The 21,475-nt window shown below is 36.1% G+C and overlaps 1 protein-coding gene across 3 annotated transcripts; it reads right to left on the bottom strand.

The window, feature by feature from the left end:
• Nucleotides 1–460: 460 nt before the first annotated feature.
• Nucleotides 461–21,464, bottom strand: LOC116710614 (natural resistance-associated macrophage protein 2-like). Of its 3 annotated transcripts, none has more exons than XM_032549754.1 (17): nt 21,311–21,464; nt 16,095–16,180; nt 14,664–14,800; nt 14,315–14,434; nt 13,581–13,700; nt 13,375–13,481; nt 13,214–13,284; nt 13,068–13,135; nt 12,498–12,653; nt 12,240–12,398; nt 12,040–12,126; nt 10,909–11,028; nt 10,661–10,810; nt 10,487–10,560; nt 10,040–10,193; nt 8,841–8,894; nt 461–3,288 (listed from the first exon to the last, which is right to left on the bottom strand). In XM_032549754.1, the coding sequence occupies exons 2-17, from the start codon at nt 16,126–16,128 to the stop codon at nt 3,211–3,213; spliced, it is 1,689 nt and encodes a 562-aa protein (XP_032405645.1). In that variant the 5' UTR covers nt 16,129–16,180; nt 21,311–21,464; the 3' UTR covers nt 461–3,210. The 3 variants fall into 3 exon arrangements, with proteins under 3 accessions (XP_032405645.1, XP_032405646.1, XP_032405647.1); XM_032549755.1 differs by lacking the exon at nt 21,311–21,464 and adding an exon at nt 21,093–21,113; XM_032549756.1 differs by lacking the exons at nt 16,095–16,180; nt 21,311–21,464 and adding an exon at nt 15,713–16,025.
• Between the last annotated feature and the right edge of the window lie 11 nt (nt 21,465–21,475).

Below are 21,475 nucleotides of genomic sequence, written 5' to 3'. Positions count from 1 at the left end.
TTTTTAATACAGAAATGTGGGCTTAGTGAAAAACATAATATCTGGGTAAAAATCTTCTTTAAAAAAGTACTTTTAATTTGACAAATGAGCCTCAGCAGAATATTCAAATTTATTGAATAGAACTGTATAAACTATTCTATTTGTAGACTCAAACTCAAATGTTTTTGAATAGTCCCGTTAAAGTATCAATTTTATATAAGTTCTAAACAATTTTAAACTTAAACTTATTTAACAACATGATGTTCGGTTGTATGAACGGCTACCATCTACAGTATATTAAAAGTCCATCAGTACAAACTCCCATATTTCTGAACTCCAAAGGGAATTTTCTTCACCTTCACCAATGAATCAGACTTTTTGTTGTACTGACAAAGTATTAAACAAACTTGACATCCACCCCAGATTTAATTTGTTTCTGGTGTTGTTCACTAAAAAAACACACACACACACACACACAAAATAAAATTGTGGATATATTTATTTTTTAAGAAACAGCTTTTCAAAAATGCTCAACTCTTTTGGTTTGGCAAGAAAAAAAAAACCAATATTAAAACATTAAAATACAGATGGGAGAAAACCACCTTTACACATGTTTTCAATGGTGGACCCTACTGTGCAGTTTCATAAGTTCTGAAAAACAACATATCACCTCAGTAGCTTTCTGTCTACAGACCAGAAATGTGCCAAAATTAGCATGACATTGGAACGTCTTTAAAACGTGGAGATCTACATGTAACACAATATAATCCAAATGCTAGCGTTTCAGAACATTATCAAAGACTCAACTTATAAAGCTTATGTAGGTTTTCAAATATATCTTTCATTTTTTTCCTCATGTACTCAGATGCTTTTTTTAAAAAAAAATAAAATAAAAGTGTGCCAAACATTTGTTAGCTGAGGCACGCTGGTGAGCATAGGAGGCACTGTGGAATAAAAACATACAGTACAAGTTCAGTTTGATATTTGGTCAGGAGAAGAATTTGGATTTAATGATGCAAATCAGTAGTCCACATTCACAGCTACCATGGATGATGGTACAGCTGTTAATAATCTAGTATTTTTCTTCTGCTCTTCCTCTTGTCTAGTAGCCTCTTGTTACTAGCTGCTTTTATTTTGAAAGGTCACTGCCCTAAATCTGTTACTTCTGATTTCTATTAATTTCTCTGAATGCACTTTAGTCCATCTTTTAAATTAAATAATAATAAAAATCATACAACAACTTTAAGTTACAAATACTCTGTAGGATGTATGCATCGCCCCATAAATATCACAGCAGCTCACTTTAGCTGCCAGTTTTCCGACACACATTTGTTTCTAAGTTATTTGCTGCATTTTTTTTTTTTTTTCGGTAACGGACTGCACAAAGTTGGGGGAAATCAATACAAGCTAGTGCATCTTTTCAAGACATCTAGACCAACTGAAACATTCGAAACAGAAAAAATGCACAGCTAGAAACAGAAATACAGATTTTTAAAATAAAACTTAACTGACCTCAGGGAAAAAGATGGAAGCAGAAACATGGGTAAAGAATTTATCCATCAGAGTAAAACGCTGTTGCAGGTTCGTGAAAGAAGTTGAATTAACGGGAACGTGCGAAGAATGGGAACACATAGTGAATTGTCACTTCGGTTGTGTTTGCTAACAATTTAGGTGATTTATTGCATATTATTATTATTATTAAAACTCTAATGAAATACCCGAAGAAGCACATTTGATCTCAGCATTATCTCCTCTAACTTGTCACAAGTGATGCATGCCTAAAGCTTAACTTGGCACTTTAAAAACAAAGAATGAACAGCAGCATCACAGGCTAGTATTTCTGAAAAATCACAGATTGAACATGTGAAGACAAAAACGCTGCTGCATAACTTCACGTTCCTCCTATAAACGCCATCCGGTTTTTGTCAACGGTTGGGTTGTGATGCTTACAATAAGACACAAAAAGTAACGGAAAGTGGTGACATGGTTTCAAACAGAAAAAAAACACTGCAGCTTATGTATAATAATTAATGTTCTTTCAAATTAAAGTAACTTTTTTGCCAAACATAAGATAACATCAACTTTGTACTCTTGGAGCAAATGGGTTCCTTAGATATTCAACAAAAAAAACCTCTGATATTTTCTTATATATTATTTAAAAAAACAACAAAGGGAGAAATGTGACCAATATATCATATATATTAAACCTTTTATCTTTTACATTCATCTTGGATATTTTAACTATGAACTTTGTCATTGTACAAATAATTTCATGTTTGATCATTCAGGTTAAAATTTTTAAAAAATCATCTGGTTCTTTGTATGAAATAAAAATATAATTTAATTCAACCATGGGTGAAATAAAAAATTTTTATACTTGTTAATTATAAATGATTTCTGAGTTTTATTTAGCATGCTTGTATCATACTAAATCCACCATTCGGCCACAAATGTCTTTAAAATTATTTGGAGAAAAAAAAAAATCTATGTCAGTCTAAAGTAAGTGCTTAAAGACCAGATGACTTTTTTTACTCATATTGAACACCCTTCTCACTTTTTACAATGACTTTGAGTTAAATATCTGAATAAATAATTTATCCCAGGCTTTTGTAACATAAAGGGAAGCAGCTTGGTCCCTGACAAAGAGCTAACGTTTAAAACAACAAACATACTGAGACACACAGTATGACCTAATAATGCAGCAGTAACATATTTATAAATATGTAGATAATTATATAAACTATTGTACGTTTTCCCTGACGGATAAAAATGTTGAAGGTGAGAAAAAAATGGCTAATAAAGAGCAGTGTGCAGTAGTTTGTTGGGAATGATGGACACCAGCATTCAAGCACCACCGTTTCTCTGAATCTATTGCTCTGATAATTTGCTATTGAGGTTTCATTATTTGATTTGTTCACGAAAGGAAATGATTGAATATGTGCTGCAGTGTGTGGTCGCTAACACCAAGTGTCCTTGGCATTATCCAGCTTCTCAGATCTCCCTTTAGCACCCACACACCATTTAATATACAGGATGCTGTCCAGGAAAGACGAAGCGTCTGAGATGTTGGACATGTTTAAATGTCTCCTGGTGCGCCGTAAGGACACTTCAGCTGATGTGAGACGCCGAGGGTTGAAGAGAAAGTTATACTGGCCGAGCTTCAGAGGTTCCCTCCAGTCAAATCGTGCGTCTACAGTCAGAGTGCAGCACCGGACTGCACCCGGCGTCCCATTATCTCTCAGCCTGCGGATCCGTCTCCATGTCATTCAGTAGGTACAGGTCTGTGTGGCGGGACAGTCCACCGTCCATCTGAAAGGAGGAAAAAGGTTTCATCACCAGAGAGGAAAGCGTCGGATATCAAGTTTGGTTTGTGTTTTTTTTGGTTATTATACATGGAAACTAGATGAATCTGTCATAAGGTGCGGTAGAGAGGTGGTGAGGCAGACGCTGAGGACCCAGGTTGGAGTGAATGATGGTTGTTTAATGATGAAATAAATTACAAAAGCACAATAATCCAAAGTCCAGGCAGCACAGAATAAACAGAAGGCTAAGACTCAAAACTGGTAGCGACTGGTAACAGTGGACATCTGACAAAAGACTTGACAGCAAGACAGATTAGACACAACAAATTCAACAAGGACCCGACAAAGAACAAGGAACACAGGTGAGTTTAAATAGACAGGGAGACAATCAGGGGAAACAAGAGACAGGTGTAACTAATCAAGGGGTAGACGGGACAACAGAGACTCCACAGAACACAGAAACCTAAATAAACACAGAAAAACTCAAATTCTAACAGAATCTGCCTTGAATGACAGAAGATACTGAAGACCCCTTCTACTATTACTGATTTTAAAATCAATTTATAATAAAATCAACCATTAATAAGCTGTATCTCTGTTTAACCATCGCATAACTTTTATAACTTTTTTTTGACAAGGTTACAATGAGCATTATAAAAGCAATGGGGTTGGTTAGATTAATGTTATTAACAAATATGGTAGTATGTATGTGTATATATATATATATATATATATATATATATATATATATATATATACTGTATATAGTTACAGCACACTGATAAAGGATATTTAATTTAGATTAATTGTTCCTGCTGCATCTTGTATTTTATCATCATAGAGTCAACTTTAGAAAATGAAACATCTCAACCAGTTTTATGCGTTACAAGGGAAATCAGCTTCATTTGGGTCAAATTGTGATTGTTTTTAAAGCACCGATTAGCTTACCTTGACAACAAGTGTAACTTTAAATACTTTTGTTTTTCTTGATTACAGCTCAGCTCAAAACTATTCATACCCCTAGCAGATTAAGATTCAAATTTGTTTTTATTTGTTCAAGAAGTTTCTCATATGAAATGAGACAAGACTTTTTTTCATAATATAGTAAAACAATGTAAAAGGAGTATCAGATTTTTAAAACCAGATACTGGTAATTTGATTATTTATTTTTGGTGTCTAATCTTCGAGGTTTTAAGGCCTCCTTGCCATCACCCTAATCTTTAACGTCCTACACAGATTCTCCTTCAGATGCTTGGGCAACTTGAAAACAGTCACATTTTATCCTTTTTTTATTGACAAAGTGCTCATCATCTGCTCCAACAGTTTATGGAGCTGACACGATATTATTTGCAACAAAAACCAATCCTGGCTTCAAACTAAGGAAAGTGACGCAACTTTCACTCGCATGTGAATGAATGTGTTACGTGTGTTACTGTTCTCTGAATTTGACAAGATTCGATATTTAAATGCTTTTTCTCCGTTTTTATCCACATCTCTGCTTTCAGCAACATATTTACAGATAAACCACAGGATGTAACTTTAACACATCTATGGGTTTTCCAGGCATCATTGTCTTTCCTGATAAAATATTCTGTGTTTTGGTTTGGTGGTGATAAAAATGAATATAAAAAGTAAGATTAATCTTTTTAAATATAATAGAAATCTATTACTATATATTGGCAAGTTGTTCCAAATTAAAATACTGCTCTGCAAATACAGTTGAACTATTATTAAGTTCTCTCAATTCACCATTTACATCAGCTATAGTGCAACTATACTCAGTCCAAAATTATCTTAATTAATCAATTTTCAATATGTTTGTTGGGATTTCTGGTTGAATCATAGCATATTTAATATGCCTTTAATTGATAGAAACAAAATGCATTTTGTGTAATAATGAAGTCTGATGAATCTGAGTTTCTCATCATGATCATTTATTTCTCCTGTTAAACAAAAAAACTACACATTGCTTGGTTCCTAAAATAAATAAAATTGGGATTTAATATTATCATACGGTGGTGCAACTCAAAAACATATCATTTTAGATAGCTCATAAATTACTTGTTTTTGTGATAAACATACAAACTAGACAAAGATGTCATTTCAAAATTTTTCTGATTTTAATGTGAGATTTACCCTGTTAAAATAAAATAAAAACAATCATATTTGTTAGCAAAACATGTAACAAACAATAACCTTACACACAGGCTTCCACTAATAAACTGAATTTATTGTTTAATATCAGTATTCAGTCTTATTTGATACACATCTACTCTGAATGTGATGAAACAGAAATAAACCTCAGCTGTCATTTTGATTTTCCTTTTATTTAAAAGATGAAACCCTGGAGTGCAGAGAGGAATCAAATAATCTGGGATTACCGTTTGTCTCAAATTGTAAAAGTTAGAAATCTGGACACATTTCAACAAAGAAAAGGCTTCACCAGCCAGAAGAAAAGAAAAAATTTGCAATTGTCAACCAGATTTAATTTGATCCAGAGCCGCGTCCGACAGAAACCTGGAGACTGTGGAGACGTCCTCACAAGATGAAGGACTTGGAGATTCATTAAAAGGTAAAAGTTTTAAAGTAAAGATAATGAGTGCTAATAGTCTCTTAAAGCCAACCTTAAAAGTAGCATATTAACTCCTGCCTGCAAAATAAAATCAATATTCAAGTATAATCTTGATTCAGATGTGTTGACATATGATTTTTTTCATTATTTTTTATTAGTTGCATCTTTTGATTCCTCTTGAGAGCTTAGAACAATTTATCAAATGTTTTACAGTTCAATATTTTGCTGCTCCAATTGTGCTTTTATAGTAGTTTGATTAATTTGCTTGCTGCAAAATTAAAGCAGCTCTGAAATTAAGAAACTTTGTAAAAAAGAAAAAAAAAAATCCCTCCACCAGGTCTTCTATTTTCCAGTTGAATTGTAAAGCATAAATATATTACTGGTGGGAAAAGCTTGGAAATAGTTAATCATTGCCTAGTTTTTTTACATGCCAAAAACCCCACAATTTTATCAGTTTGTACACTTTGTAAAAAATATTAAAGTTTCCTTCATTTTTTATCTTTCTCTTCTTAATATTTCATCAATTTTTGATGGTTAATTAAATCTCATCAGAAGTCAGTCTTTAGACACTGAGACAGAAGAGTCCAACACATGTCCACATATCCATAATTAGCTTTTATTTTGGACACATGGTGTGCTTCGTCAAGCATCAGAAAACAGCAGATATGAGAGAAATATCACATAAACACTTCCAGTGTAGACATCACTTTCTTATTTTCGTAACACTTGTGCGTTTGTCATCTCTTTTATTTTGAGAATATATCCGTGTGAGGTATTTCTAACAGAGAAGAGACCCTAGGTCATGTAAAAATATACTAAAAGGAAAGAGGTTAAAATGTAGAAATCTGGATCCGACCCAACATAAACAAACAACTAATACAAACTGTGACGGTAATTCCCGAGTGTAACTTGAACTGCTGCTTTAACACAGGGCTCCCATCTGCGAACATCTTCACATCACTTGGATATCGCTCAGTTTTATGCTTTTATATTTTATCTGATTTAAAATTTACAAATTCGAACAAATTCAACTTCATGGAAAGAAGAAAATGTGAAGGAATGAAGGAAAGCAACGTCTTTCTAATAATCTAAATGATCCAAGGTTTTTAAATATGTACAGTAAAAGTTAACAGTTTCATACCTGAAAAGCACAGATCAAAAAAATGGTACACAAACACGCTTAAAACAGACAGCTGAAGCTAGCAAACTAGCCTTTAGTTACTTGTGCTCATCCTGCATATACTTTTAAAATAAATCTAACACGATGATGTTTTACTGGGAAATGCTTATTCTTTAAAATTTTAATAATAGAATATATAATTAATTTAGAGTGTGTCTTTTATCATTACCTTTCTATGGTTTTGGAAGTAATTCAGATACAACCCCATCTCCATTCTACCTGCAGAGCAGTTTTTAAAGCTAAAATATCCTTTGGAAAAACTAGAATACACTGTATGTCTCTTACTCCCTGGTTTACTGACCGTCTTCTACTAAATAAATGTGTTAAACATGTTTCACATATGGAAACTAACAGTGACAGCTGTGTCATATCAAAAAACTACTGCCATGGTCTACATGGTGATGCGCTCTAGGTGTTTTCAAATTTGCTCCTTAACCACAGAAATCATTTATATAAAAAGACAACACACAGCAGAGGCCACGCCTCTCTGGCATCTGAATTATTGAGGCACTAAAACAATTGTTGTGGAGGAAACATGAACCTGAACAAATCTGAGTCTGCATGAGAGTGCACCCTCTAAGGTGCGCCATTTTAAGATTAAAACCGGCCTCAAACTAATCCGATATTAAACTCCACGTTGTGCAAAGAGAAAGTAAAAAGTGACAAAATGTACACTGTATCCCAGTGCATAACAATGAAACATATGCTTCTAGCTTTCGGCATATGCTGGAATCAGCTTATAACACAAAACCAAATGAAAAAAAAAAAACACTAAGAGACTGAAACTCTACTGGGCTGGATATCATTTGGAGCTTTCTAGTACACAAAAATAAAACAGTACATGTTTATTATAAAGTAACATTTCTGAAACCGTAAATACGACAAAAATATGCAATTTGATGCTACACTTAGGTTAAAACAGCAGAGAACATTGAGGTAGTCATGGTGGAAATCCTTATAAAACAAGGAATGGACTCCTCCATGTAAGCAGAATGTGTGCAGGAGGATAATCCACTCTCATGCAGCACATTAGATTTTTGTCATCAAGTAAAAATACAGTATTTAGTGTGTAAGAATTTTGTGTCGTCTGCTTCATGTGGCATTAATGTTAAAACTGTTAGTAGAGAGGTTCACATAAGACGATGTAGGCTTACATTCAGTCTATATCTAGCAAAACAACTGAAAACCAAGAGAAAGAGAAAGACATCTGGTCTAAACAGTATCATTAACGATCTTCAGCTGCTTGTCATCTAAACCAAATGTAATTTTTACAGATTTACTGCAGCGCTGTGATTTTGTTTTCCTATACTTGAAGGGCTGCATGTGGAGAAACACAAATATTCAGCTCCTTAGGTGGTTTTCTGTCAGCTACCTGTTAGTTATGAAGTTAGAAATGAATAATTTACAGACGTAAAGATGTCTAATGTAGGCTCACATTAGATGAATATCTACTATCACAAGTACCGTAGTTATAAATATCTAAGGAACAAATACAGCTAATTTGATTCCTTAATTAACCGTTTGTTTTAATAATACCAACATCTTACAAACATTTGCCTCATTCATGCTGTGCAGATGTAGTTCTGATATTTCTGAGAGCCTAAAAAGCATCAAATGTTGATATCCAGCCCGACACAAGAACAACATGAGAAGAGGAGAGAGTCTGACTTCATGATCCTACAATAAGTCCTGGTTGTGTGCAGTGTTCCCCCAGAGGTAAGAGTCATGCAGGCGGATAATGTTGTGTTCAGCTTTAGGAGTCGTACTCAGACTGCTCCTCTATGAACACCGCAGGTCGATTGCTTACCCTGCTGCCACAGTCCAGGCAGGAAACCCCCAGGGCAACCAGGCAGTGCCAAGCCTGCAGACAACCAGAGCAGAGCAAGAGGTCATGACTCGATTTTTACAAGATTATGACTCATATTACAACAGAGAAGGTCAAATTAGCAAGAATTAGCTGCTTTTTTTAAAGAAAAAAACTTAAATTTGTTGCAGTTGCATAATCTCACAGTTTTAGTTTGGATTTCTACTTATTTCAAATAAAGACACTGGTGGCAGGATCACTGCTAACTACGACATAAGCGTACCGGTAACTTTATTTTTAATCTAAACTTTACTTTCTCTAATATACTCTCTAAAATTGGAAATTCATATGTCAGTAAATAAATAGAAACGATCTAAAGGAATCTAAAGAAATCAAAAACCTTCTTCCATACCATTACAAACATAAATAAGCTAAATTAGTAAGAGTTTGATCCTCTGCTCATAAAATCTTAAGATTTAACTTTCCGGTAACAAATACGCTCTCTCCTCTGGGTCAAGAGTTAGAAAAGGAAGAATTTGTGAAAAAGCACTTTATGCCTAATATTTCTTTGTTAGAGGACCTGTTATGTTGTGAAACCTTTATGATGGCAAAATAAAAGTATTTAAAATACTGACAAATTTAAAAAATATAATCTTTGTCTTAAAGCTGAAACCAGATCATCACTTGGTTTTTCAACAGGTCAATGATTCAGAACATACAATCAAACACAAAAGTCCAACATAAAACCTGTTTTCTACCCAGGACTGTGGACAATCCAGAGACTGTGCAAAAAAACAAAAAAAAAAACAGTCAAAGATTTCTCTCTTTGTGTTGCAACCTTGTGAAATATTATAGGAGAAGAGTAAGAGTCGTCCTGTTGGCAAACGATTTCTCAAAGTAGTTGGGGTACTAATAATTGTCCCACCAGTGATTCTGTTTAAAGTAATTATTGCTTGAATTGGGATTTTAAAAAATCTATTTTTGTGGTTGAAATGTACCTGAAAGCTGACAAAGTTATGGGTAAAGTAGTTGAAAGTGGAGAGAGCGATGGACTAATTAATGTGAGATTAGGCTACAGCAATTAAAGACAACACTGCACTAAAGAGAAGCAGCACACCAAGTGCACAGTTTTAATAAAATAATGAATAAATCCCAGTTAGACCCGATAAAAAAAAACCCAGGATTTTATCTCTTGAACCCACCAGGTAGATCACGAAGGCCAGGTATGCCAAGGAGAGGAGAGCAGCGATAACGTAGAGCAGGATGCTGTTCAGCGCAGTCACATAAACAATCACAAAGTACATGTTGATTGCACAAACCACCAGGATGAGGACGCCTCCTGCAATCTTCCACGCCCTTAAAGAAAAAGAACCTTTTATTTAACATGACAGTTTTCAGAAAATTGACCAAGTTGAAAAAACTCTGAACACTAATGTAACTTTTAAAAATATATATATATACAAAATATAACCTTGTAATTTAAGCAAAGTTAAATTGTTTCACTTCTTTAACCCAGAAACCTTAATCGACCCTTTCAGTTCCCTTCTTGTAATGAGGAATTGATCTAAAAATACTGTGAGAACGACAGTGGGTCAGGACTCAAGAAATCAATAGAGACTCTATTAAACTAACAGAAATGTTTGACTTACAGCCCGTTAGCAAAGTCATTCATGATGGAAGTCAGACTGGTGAACGTCAGGATCGGGATCAAAGCAAACGGAAGCTGTTGGAGAAGAAAAATGATTATTAATGCACAGCAGCGTTGCATAAAACGCAACAAAAAAACGCTTGAGATGCGTGTTATTACTTTAGTTTCTCCTGACCTGCATGCTTTGAAGCACATTGAGGAAGTCGTTCATCCCCGTCAGATGGTGAACGTCCTGGAAAATGGCGACGAGGAGCGTTGGCGTGATAGCGATGGAACGGGTCAGCAGCACCCGAGCAAAACGAGACCACTTCAGGTTCAGAAACCCCTGAGCAAAAGGTACAAAATAACACCATTTTGCAACTTTTTAGACATCGTTTGAAAAACTGTAAAGCAGCAGATGCTACGAGCAGCAGGTTTTCTCACCTCCATCACAAACTGTCCAGAGTAAGTGCCCGTCATGGTGGAGCTCTGACCGGCTGCCAGAATCCCGACAGCCCAGATGTAGAGAGCTGCAGGTCCAAAGAAACACCCCAACACCACTCCCTGTGCAAAATGTACAAAAATACAGCGATCGCCTCATTAAACATATATTTATTCACCTGTCGGTAGGATGAAAGACTGAATATTTATTAATTAATCCAGGTGAAGCTAAAAGAAATCTGAATATCACCAAAATGATTATTGTTCAGAGAGAGAAATATTTTAAAGGCTTAGTGCATTTAACTGAGCTAATAAAAAACCAGAATTCAGTAAATTTGATAATCACATAAAACCAATGAGTCGATGTAAGTCCATGTAATGCACATTAAAAATACTGAATACTCGGGTCTCATTTTGCATGAATTAGTTCATCAACAGGCCTGAAGCACAAAGGAAGCTGCAGAGCACAACTTATGACGTCCCCCAATTTCTCTAATAGTTTTAAGCTCATAGTTCTCTCAAAGCTGCTTGTGCACATTTCCCAACAATACTTTTTCCTTTTACTAAACTTTCTATTAATATACTTAAATACAACCCTATGAACTGCCAGCTTCTTTAACATGCTCATTTATAACTTCCTCTCCTTCTAAGATGTTGATTTCTTTCTGCTGGTCAATTTCCCAGTTAGAAGAATAATCTATGAATGTGTAGCCAGTAGTGTAGCATTTCTCTAATAATTTAATTCGGTTAATTCAGAAACTGAATTTTGAGTTTCTATGAACTTTAACTCATCAAAATGTAAACAAAACACTTGAAAGATGTGATTAAAATGCATGTAAAGAAAAATGTTTTATTCTTTTAATATATATGTTTCTTTACAAGACAAAAATAAATTCTTAGAGAAATCTCTAGATTATTTTTAACAGGACATTAAAAAAAAACTCTAGTAAAACCTACAAATAAAAGAAACTGTGTTGCCAGGAGTTTGGATTGCATTTGTTAAATGAAGTTGTCAAAAATAAATCCAGAATAAATTGATTATTCGAGCACCTCTGTGTTTTATTTTAAAAATCTCCATAAAGCTGTGATTTCTTTCTACTCAAGTTAGATTAAAGAATTGTTTTGCAGACATACCCCTTTGTAGATGTCCACCTCCAGAGTGCCATTGTTGAGAGGGAAGAGGTCGTCGTGGTGGATGCCGGTCTTGTTGCACTCATCGTACTGCAACACAATAAGCAACAACTAAATCTACATTTTGTGTTAAACCACTCTTTAAAAAAAAGCTCTGCAGCAATCTGTCATCAGTTAGCAATCAGTAGAGCGATCATACTCACCACGTCCATGTTAGTTTTATTGTAAAAAGCCTGAGCAAAGACTGCGACGACGAAGACGTTGATGAGGAAGGACACGAAAAGGGCGATAGATGATTCGATAAAAAAGTACTTATTGGCTTCTTTTACTTCCTTCTTATTTTTCCGATCCACTTCTCTGGACTAAAAAAAAAAAAAGAACCACCATTTCTGTGTTTTTCTCATTTTAGAAAACTTGTTGATGAAATCTCTCAGGATATAATTATCTTTTTTTTTTTTTACCTTTACAAGCGCTGAGTGCAGGTAGATGTTGTGGGGCATGATGACAGCACCAACGATTCCCACGGCCTGCTCCAGCTGCACGGGCCCGCAGTCAGCACAGTACGGCAAAAACATCCCTTTAAGAACCTCTCCCTGATCCGGTTTCACCAGAACGTACTGGAGTTGGTCAACAGGAGGAACAAGAGAGAAAGAACAATGTTAGACGTTTTCTTTTTCCCCAGAGTGAAATGATGATACAACAAATGGATCTAATGAATGTGAATGTTCACTAATCCACACACAGTGGAAATGTTCTAACTATTCTTAAAAGTCTAAGTGTGAGCCAGAAACTGAAACAATACGAATGAGGTCAAAAATAATTGTCACACATCCAGTCAGAGTTATTGATGGGTCCAACGCAAGTGTGGTTCTCTAAAACTAAACCTAATTCTTATTATTTTTATCTTTAATATTTAAAGTTTTATGTTGCTATATATAATAATTCCACTCTGAAAAAGAAGAGTTCAGCTGTAGCTTGAAAAACCCAAATTTAATACAACGCCCAATGTGTCAGGTGTGAAGGAAGCTCACCTCATAACCAAAACTTATGGCCATTACAGTAATCAGAAATCCAAAGAAAGCTTCAAGTTTCCTCAAGCCTAGAGAGATAAAAACATGTAAAATCACTAGAACTAATCAGAAAGGTGTTCTTTGTCTGGTTATAAATTGTTACACACCGTATTTGTCTAAAAAGAGGAACACAAATGTGTCTGTGATGGTGATGAGAACTCCTGCCCACAGTGGGATCCTGGATAATTACAAAAAGGGAAGAAAACGATGAAGATGCACTCAAATTTTGATCTATTTTTAATCCACAGACGAAAACAAAGCTCCCTACCTGCCCACTGACAGAAGGTTGAAAGCTATGGCACAGCCGATGACCTCCTGCATGTCTGAACCAATAATAGCCAGCTCGATCATTAACCAGAGAATAATCCGTGGAACCTGGGAGAAACAACCGTTTATTTGAGAAATAATTACAAAACAACCACCGCTTCTGACAACTATGACCAGCAGGAAGGAGGGGATCAGGTAGAAACTCACGGTGGGATACTGGCGGTTGCAGACCTCAGCCAGGTGCATCCCGGTGACGACGCCGAGGCGTGCAGCGAGCCTCTGCAGCAGCAGCCCAATGATGGTGGACACAAGCAGCACCCATAGGAGCTGCCAGAGAGGGAGAATCAGTACAGTCATCTCTGATGGATCTACTTTCACTCACCAGCATTACAACTCATAAATTCAGAGCCTAAATGTGTGCAATAGGTTTCATATCGTAGACGCTTGAGGTAAAGAAAATCTATTGAACCCGTCGCTGAATACAGGTTGACTAGTTGTCCAGCAGACAGTAACTGGCTGCAGGTGGGCTAGCTATTCACAGAGCGGAAAAAATGAAGTGTGCCAAATCAATCTGAAACCAAATACTTTCCTGAATAATAATGTCTCTCATATAAATTAATTGGTATGTTCTTGTTTTCTCACAGAACATATAGATTAGCTGTAAAGCACAATTAAGAAAGACGTATGGATTGGTTTATTCAAACTTCTACTTAAAACTGTCGTCTTCCAGCTGCTCTGCTGATTTAAAGCAGAAATAATTAAACAGTGTTTAATATTCATTGGCTGTATTTGAGGTTATACTGCCTTAAGAAAAGCAGGGCAAATATCCACTTTTCACCTTTAATCTTAGTCTAGAATATGCCTAAATGTACAAATAAACAGATTTATTTTATGTTTTGAGGTCTGTTTTGATGCACAGATTAACATTTTTTATTCAGTACCTTAAAACCAGCTTTTGCACCAGACTGCAGGTCTGATTCGATGTTCCCAGGATCCAAGTAAGCAATGCTCATCAAAAACCCTGGTCCGGTGAAGGCCCAGAGTTTACGGAAACTGAATATCTGACAGGGAGAAGCAGCTGGTTTTTAATTCTCAAAATGGTTACAAAACCAAAGTGCAATAAATCACCCAAAATTTATGCCAAGCTTCATTTAAATATTAGCAGACAAAAAGGAACAAAAATCACAAATAAAATGTGAAAACGGCATACTAATGAAAAAAATGACTCACCATTAAATAACGTACTTAAAGATTTACACTCAGATTGTTTGAAATTTCCCATGTTCTTACCTGGTTGGGACTTTCTGGAATGGGAACCCTCTCCTCAAAGTAGGTGGAGAAAGGTTCCTCTTGGGCCACGGGTGAGCCAGGAGGAGAGATGGTGCTGTAATGGTTCGACTGGACTCCATTTTCCTGCTGGGAATCCTCTGAGACAGACACACAGGTTTCACAGAAAACTCCGTCAATACATGGCAGCGTGGATTCTCCTCCTTTCAGAGAGTTTATCAGGAAGGAGATACATACGGGCAGGAACTAGATCTCAGATATTTAATGCTTCTTCATTAACCAAAACTTTCTAAAAAGTGTTCTGGAAGGAGCAAAGAATGAAAAAACAAACACATCTTAGGCATAACTAAATGCAATTTAAACACTGGTTATAAATCTGGATTTATTCATGACTTTTTGAGGCCTTAATTCAGAAAAAATATATAAAACTTTCTAGATCATGCAGGAAACTTGGTTTAGTTACTTGGTTATATCATTTGTGGTGTACAATTGGTGATGCACAATCAAAGAAAGAATCTGTAACAGACATTCAATCTTTTATTTTCTTTCACAGGATCAAAATTGTAAAAGTTAAAGATTTTCTGGTGTCAAATATCAGCTATTCTACTGCATTAAAACCTCTTCGAATCACCAGAATCAGCTGACTCTTTTCCAACAAACCCTACACCAGAGTCTCCACATGGATTCTGACGAAAGATAAACACAAACTTGAGACTCATTCTGTTTGAGTTCAATATTTGCTCAACTCATTCTTCTCACATTTAGCATTGCGTATATATTAGGTGCCTCACAGCAGCGGTGCACAGTAAGATCCTCAATACAAACAAGTAATTAACATCTAATGCAACTCTGCCACACAAGTAGTCTGAAACCTGCAACTGCATGTATTAACTCAGGCTGCAAAACCTCCAATTAGTCACAACTTGAACTAAAATTTGCTATGACAACACTTGAAAGGAAAATAATTATTTCCAAACCTACAAATAAGTTTTCCCTTTACTTATAATTGATGTTTGAGCTGATAAATGTACAACTGTATAAATGCAACTCACTGAGTCTGGAGCGTTCCTGCTTCCTTGAACTCATCTCCAACTCACTGCAGGTCCTAAAGTCCACTGTTGCCTAAGAATGACTCTGCCTTTATACGCTGCTGCCTCTGGGTGTGTGTTTTTTTCCAATACAGGACAGGGGGAGGGGTTATGTCACACTGACAGAAAGGTGTTGTGTGTTGTGTTGTGTTATGTGTCAAAACATGATTTGAACACAAAGCATATCCCAGAAATAAGCCTGCAAATGTATTTGGTAACTTTCAAAAATGTTTTATTCAGGTTACTTGTCATTTGAACATTTTAAACTAACTTCAAAGTATATTGCAACCTCAGGGAGGCACTCAGAGTGAGATGTGAAGTTTCTCCGGCTTAAAGGAGGTGCTACCTTCCAGGAGGTCTCCGTTCTGCTCGCCTGTCATCAGGGCAGACTGCAAGATCCCCGGGAAGGTGAGGGATGAATGTCAGCCGCACCTGCAACAAGACAACAGTTTATGAGAGAAACAAGAATGAGTATTTATTAGCTTTAAATTAAATTAATGCTTTACAAATGTAAAAAAAAAAGAAGCAACTTCAATGACTTTGCAGAAATTTGTTAACTGTAAAAATCACAAGTCACCCTCATGATTAAGCAACACTGAAATCAAGGCAAAAGCCACAATGTGGAGGAGAACTTTCACAGGAAGCTTCAACTTCACCACAAGCACAACAGTTTCACTTCCGTTACAGTCTGAACTGTACCGTTAGCACGCAAAACTCCAAAACAGAGTCATGTCTTAGTTTTTCACATCAAAAGTAAAGCAGACAGCTGTGTTTATTACACAGTCTGGGCACATGACTGTGGCATGATGGGGCGAGTAAGGAGCTGAGGAAGCAGACAGGGCAGCTTTTCCAGCAGTCAAGGTTTCCAGGAGAAAACCACTTCCTCACTATGAGGTGGTTTCGGGAATAGTTAACCAAAAGTCACGTTCTGCTTCAACGACTTCGTCAAACAACAACAATCCACAAAGTAATATTAATGAAGAGTTTTAATATAACTGTAAGAAAAATGAGGCTTAAAACACATCAAAGTTGAATGTTCTCCATTATGTTCTTCATTTCGTGAAGCATCTGTCTTTGTGCAATCATCTTCAGAGCAGAATCAACAAAGGAATCAACAAAGGAATCAACAAAAACCACCAAAGAAGACATGAGCGCAACTTCCTTTTTCACAAAATGTAAACAAAAATAGCAATAGATATTAGCAGTTGTATAATTTTGCTTTTGTCTTTAATGATAGACAACAGGCCATTTCTCCGTCTAGCACTAAACAATCGCGAGTATTTTTTTAGGTTCCATTTACCCAGACTGCCCTGCGCTATAGTCTGCTTTCTGCTTTTGGAGCGGTCTCCAGTCCGTTTGGTATTTAAAACGCACCAGAGTTCAGTTCAAACAAGCCGAGACCTAAGTTTTTAGGCATACCAGAGATAGTTTGCGTTTTTGGTGGTTGATTGCACATTCTCACCTCCCCAAACCAACCGGACTTTCTAAGCAAACATCCTAGAGCTCGATTAAAGCGGACTAAACAGCGCTGGGGTGAAAGCACCCTAACACTGAAGTACCTGAGCTTCCTCTGTCTGTCCTGCTCTTTTGGTTATACAGTAAGAAGAAATAGAGGAGAAGCCATCAGCAAAATGAAGTCTTCATCAATGCAATGTGGCCTGGAGGAGATCAGAATCAGGTTCTGCTGAAGCTTTAGAGAAGAGCAAGTTTGCTTTTATAGTAGCCTTCAGCTTGTCTGTGTTGTTGGATCTGGGTTTGATGGATAATCAAGCTAATCACAGCTATAACATGGACATAAAAGCAGGTTTTGAGCAGGAGGTAATTCCTGCAGGAAAATGAAATCAATCTCTCTTCAACACTCATCAGCAGAGAGAAGCATGAATTGATTTAAAACTTCCTGAGAGGGGGCTGCTCCCACTATAGACTTCAGAAAACACAGTGGATCAACACCGACTGATGTTGGGTCACAATCACCACTATCTGAGGAAACGTCACACTGGGCTTGGAGCAGCTTGAATTGTGTGCCTCTCCACTCTTCCTCCAGGCTCTGAGTCTTTGCAAGGGAAATGTAATTATGTACTTTCAGCTAAAAAGTGGGATGTTGCACCATTGAGCAACAGTCCAGTCCTTTTCTCCTCAGCCCAGGTATTAATGTTAATACAAATTAAGATCCAATCCAGCATTGAGTTTTCCATCTCTAACATTGATCCTTGCACATTTTTCCATATTTAAGTCAGAGGTTTTGATGATTCATGCTGACATGAAACAGAATACTTTTTTATTTGAAGAGAAATTGTCCCAGGACTGGATTTGCTCAGTGGACATGCACTGATTAATGGGTTGAAGGAGACTTAGGTTCACTATGACTTACACCCAACTATTTGTCATGTGCTCTCTCATGTGACCACACAGTCAGCAGACTCTGAAACCAGAAACACCAGCAAGAGGTTGAACACAAAGTGCCAACTGATAAATACCACTGTACTTGAATAATTAAATGAAAATACAAAAGTATTTCTGAACTCCTACTAAATGATTTTACTAACAATTTGCATCTATAAATTGAACATTTCTAATTCCTAAGTGTTCACCCAGCAGCTAATTCTTTTTAATGCTAATCTTCTGATAAAAAAACAAACACTTATTCAGCTTTCAGCTCTGGAACAAGGTTCAACATAAAGATTGGATTGATTTTTCTCGCTTAGCTACTCAAGTGAAGTGGTTTGGCCTCATGGGAAATTGTTAACCAAATGAGTCAGAGGCAGAAAACCTCACAGGTTAGATTGAAACTAAAGGCCTCTTCTCGTTTTCCTCTGTCTTTCAAGTTGCAACGTTCAGACATTGGGTCTAATTTAAAGCCCACACATCATATCTATCCTCCAGCAGATTTCCTCTTAGTCTCAACAGAACCTCCTGGCTCAATGCTTTATTTCGTCTACTATTTTTGCTATCTTCACCGAGTCTGGGAGGTCAGCATGTGTTGTTCCTGTCCCAGTGTGTCTTGGATTACAGCCACGGATTGTGTAACTCTTCCAAAATGTCACCAACAATCTTGTCAAATTCACTGCAGAGGTTCAGTCACCCCCCAACAGTGATACAATAAATATGTAAAAGCAGTGTTGAAATAAACTGCATAATTTCATAACATTGACTCTGACATGGCAGTCCTTAATTTAAGTACATTTATTTAGCATCCAATGAAAAGCTCTCATTGAAAATGTATTATTTCTTACAAAAATCACCTGTACAATAATACTTCCTCATTAAAATTGTGACAGTTTTAAGTTTAGATTCCAAAAAATTTAATTTATTATATTACTCTTCAAAATGGGAAAGACAAGAGAACATTCTGTTCGGGTAAGGCAAACTTTGGGTGATCTTTGTATGTCAAGTGATGGCTATATGCTATCTAGATGTGTATCAGTTGTTTAGCAGGAAAATGATGCCATAATGTATGTGGTTTCAGATGCCAGGGAATTTTAAATATAAATATGTCAGCAATATGTTTATGTTTTAAAATATTTATATAAATCAGTGGATTAGTTGCTAAGCCTAAGCTGTGAAGGAGCCTGCTAATGATGCAGTGATTTAAGTCAGGTTAGCTAAAGCAGGGAAATAATTAAAATAAGATGCAGTATTATCAGGACCGGAGTTGCACACCTTGATCTACACAGATTTATGCAAAAAGAGATAGTTCGGGTATTAGAGAAAGATAAGTGCTGTCCTATTTGTTACAGAAGTAGAAACACCAGGAGCACCAATAACTTTCCAACCAGTGAGTTAGTTTAAAAACTATTGTTTCTCAAATTAAAGGTTGGATGTTTCTATAACAATCCGTGTGTAATTATGCTGCTGCTTTTATTTTATGGCTCTTTACCAGGGTAGCCAATAAAATTTGTCCACATCTGAATGCCAACATCAGAAAAGGCATGTCATTACCTTAGAACTGACTGCAAAGAACAACATTATTTTTAACCAAGAGAATGAATTACAAGCTTGGGGGAATAACCATGTTTCAAGAAAACTTTACAGAATGTCGTAAAGCTGAATTCACCACGCTGACATCAACTAAAATCTGGATGATGCAATAATACAACGTGTCACTTAGTCACTCATTCACCAAACTTCCCTCCAAACATCAGTTAAAACTACAACATAATCTGTACAGAACAGCTTTTACTATCACTACATTTAAAACGCCTCCCAAACCGACAAGTTGTAAGTTAGGTCCCACCCCTCACAGTGGGATTTACAGACATTTACATTAAACAGCAAAAACATTTTTTACTAAAAGTAAGGACATGACAAACATTGGATTTGCAAAATTGGCAACTGAGGTCACAATAAGGCTTTGGTTCATGTTGATGTAATGAATAATCGGTCAATACAAAGCAAACGGGTTAGGAAATATTCTGTTTACTGTGCATATTAGTTCCACAACTTAGGCTGTCATTACACCTGCATGGGCTGGAAACAAGAAGAAAATGTCGTAGAAGAATGTTTATATTTTATTCTGTGGCCTTGCTTTCAAAATAGATTACTATTTACTGGACACATTGTATTAAAATACTGCTGGAAACTGTTTTTCACTAGTCAATGGTCCCACATATTCATTGAATTCATAAAAACTACACAACTCCCACCTTTTACAGTGTATGAAGACATCAACAAACTGCTCATTGCCCATTGCTTGAGTTTAAAAAAATATATAAGTAATCTGATATAGTTTAGGGACACCTTTTTTCATGTAAAAATAAGACAGATTGTGTAATTAATTAATTCTATAATGGATTAAAAACTATACTTTTAATCCATTAAAATATTCCTTAGCAAGTAAAATAATTCTAATCATTTAAAAACTGTGAATCCTGCTTGAAAAAAGGAACTGAGTATTGATATTGGCCAGTAAAAGCCTGGTTGGTGCACATTTAGAAATTAGGTATCAATTTATAAAGCAACTACTTTTTTCTTAATACAAGAAAATGAATGTTTCTGGAGTGTTTAAGGCATCATTTGTTTCACAAGACAAAGCATTTTCCCCTATAATACCATAATTAATACAATCAGAAAAAGACAAATGTATTTCTCAGGCTTTTTGGAAGTAATGAATTTCCTATTAACTCAAATAAACCAATTATAAATGCAACAATTTTACCACATTGCTATGAAGTTTGAGAGCAAGTACTATTAGGAGGATATCAATGTTAGTAATACTGTAATAATGCCAGCACCCTAAACCAAAACCTCGTGCAGGTGGTGTAAAACCACAGTAAGAGGCTACTGACAGATAAAAACAATACTCTGCAAGCCTTTAGATGTCCAAGATGGAGAAGGAAGCACTCACCAACATGCATCCGTCAGGTCGGTACACCCACATGTATAAGCCATGCAGTAACAAAGCCTACAGTAACCCCCAAAAAGCAACCATGCTTCGCCAACATCGACACTTTCCGAGTGCAGTTCATGATTAAGGTTAAGCTAGCCCCTTCCCATGATGTACAAAGTATTTAGTTAGCTCTGCTAACGTTAGCCTGACTGTGTAAATAAATTTATTTTTTTTACCTGTGCGTAAGTTCAGGGAGTTAAAATATCAGCCTGCGTCTTGAGTCCCCCGGTTAGTTTAGAAAATACATCATTTATTCAAACTTGAAGTTAGCTAAGCACGTTATCGATGGAAAGCTGGTCAAAGTAGTGTCAACTGTAGGTTTAAGTCAAAGTGCGCATGTG

Source organism: Xiphophorus hellerii, chromosome 20 (assembly GCF_003331165.1).
Source record: "Xiphophorus hellerii strain 12219 chromosome 20, Xiphophorus_hellerii-4.1, whole genome shotgun sequence".
Taxonomy (NCBI): domain Eukaryota; kingdom Metazoa; phylum Chordata; class Actinopteri; order Cyprinodontiformes; family Poeciliidae; genus Xiphophorus; species Xiphophorus hellerii.
This window is presented reverse-complemented; position numbering and strand designations above follow the sequence as displayed.

What these genes read in the sequence shown, in the direction of transcription:
- LOC116710614 (XM_032549754.1), bottom strand. Translation starts at nt 16,128, where the DNA reads ATGACAGGCGAGCAGAACGGAGACCTCCTGGAAG. An exon ending in GCAACCGCCAGTATCCCACC is followed by an intron (nt 13,482 to 13,580) that starts GTGAGTTTCTAC and finishes TGTTTCTCCCAG; the next exon opens with GTTCCACGGATTATTCTCTG. An exon ending in AGGTGGACATCTACAAAGGG is followed by an intron (nt 11,029 to 12,039) that starts GTATGTCTGCAA and finishes CATTTTGCACAG; the next exon opens with GGAGTGGTGTTGGGGTGTTT.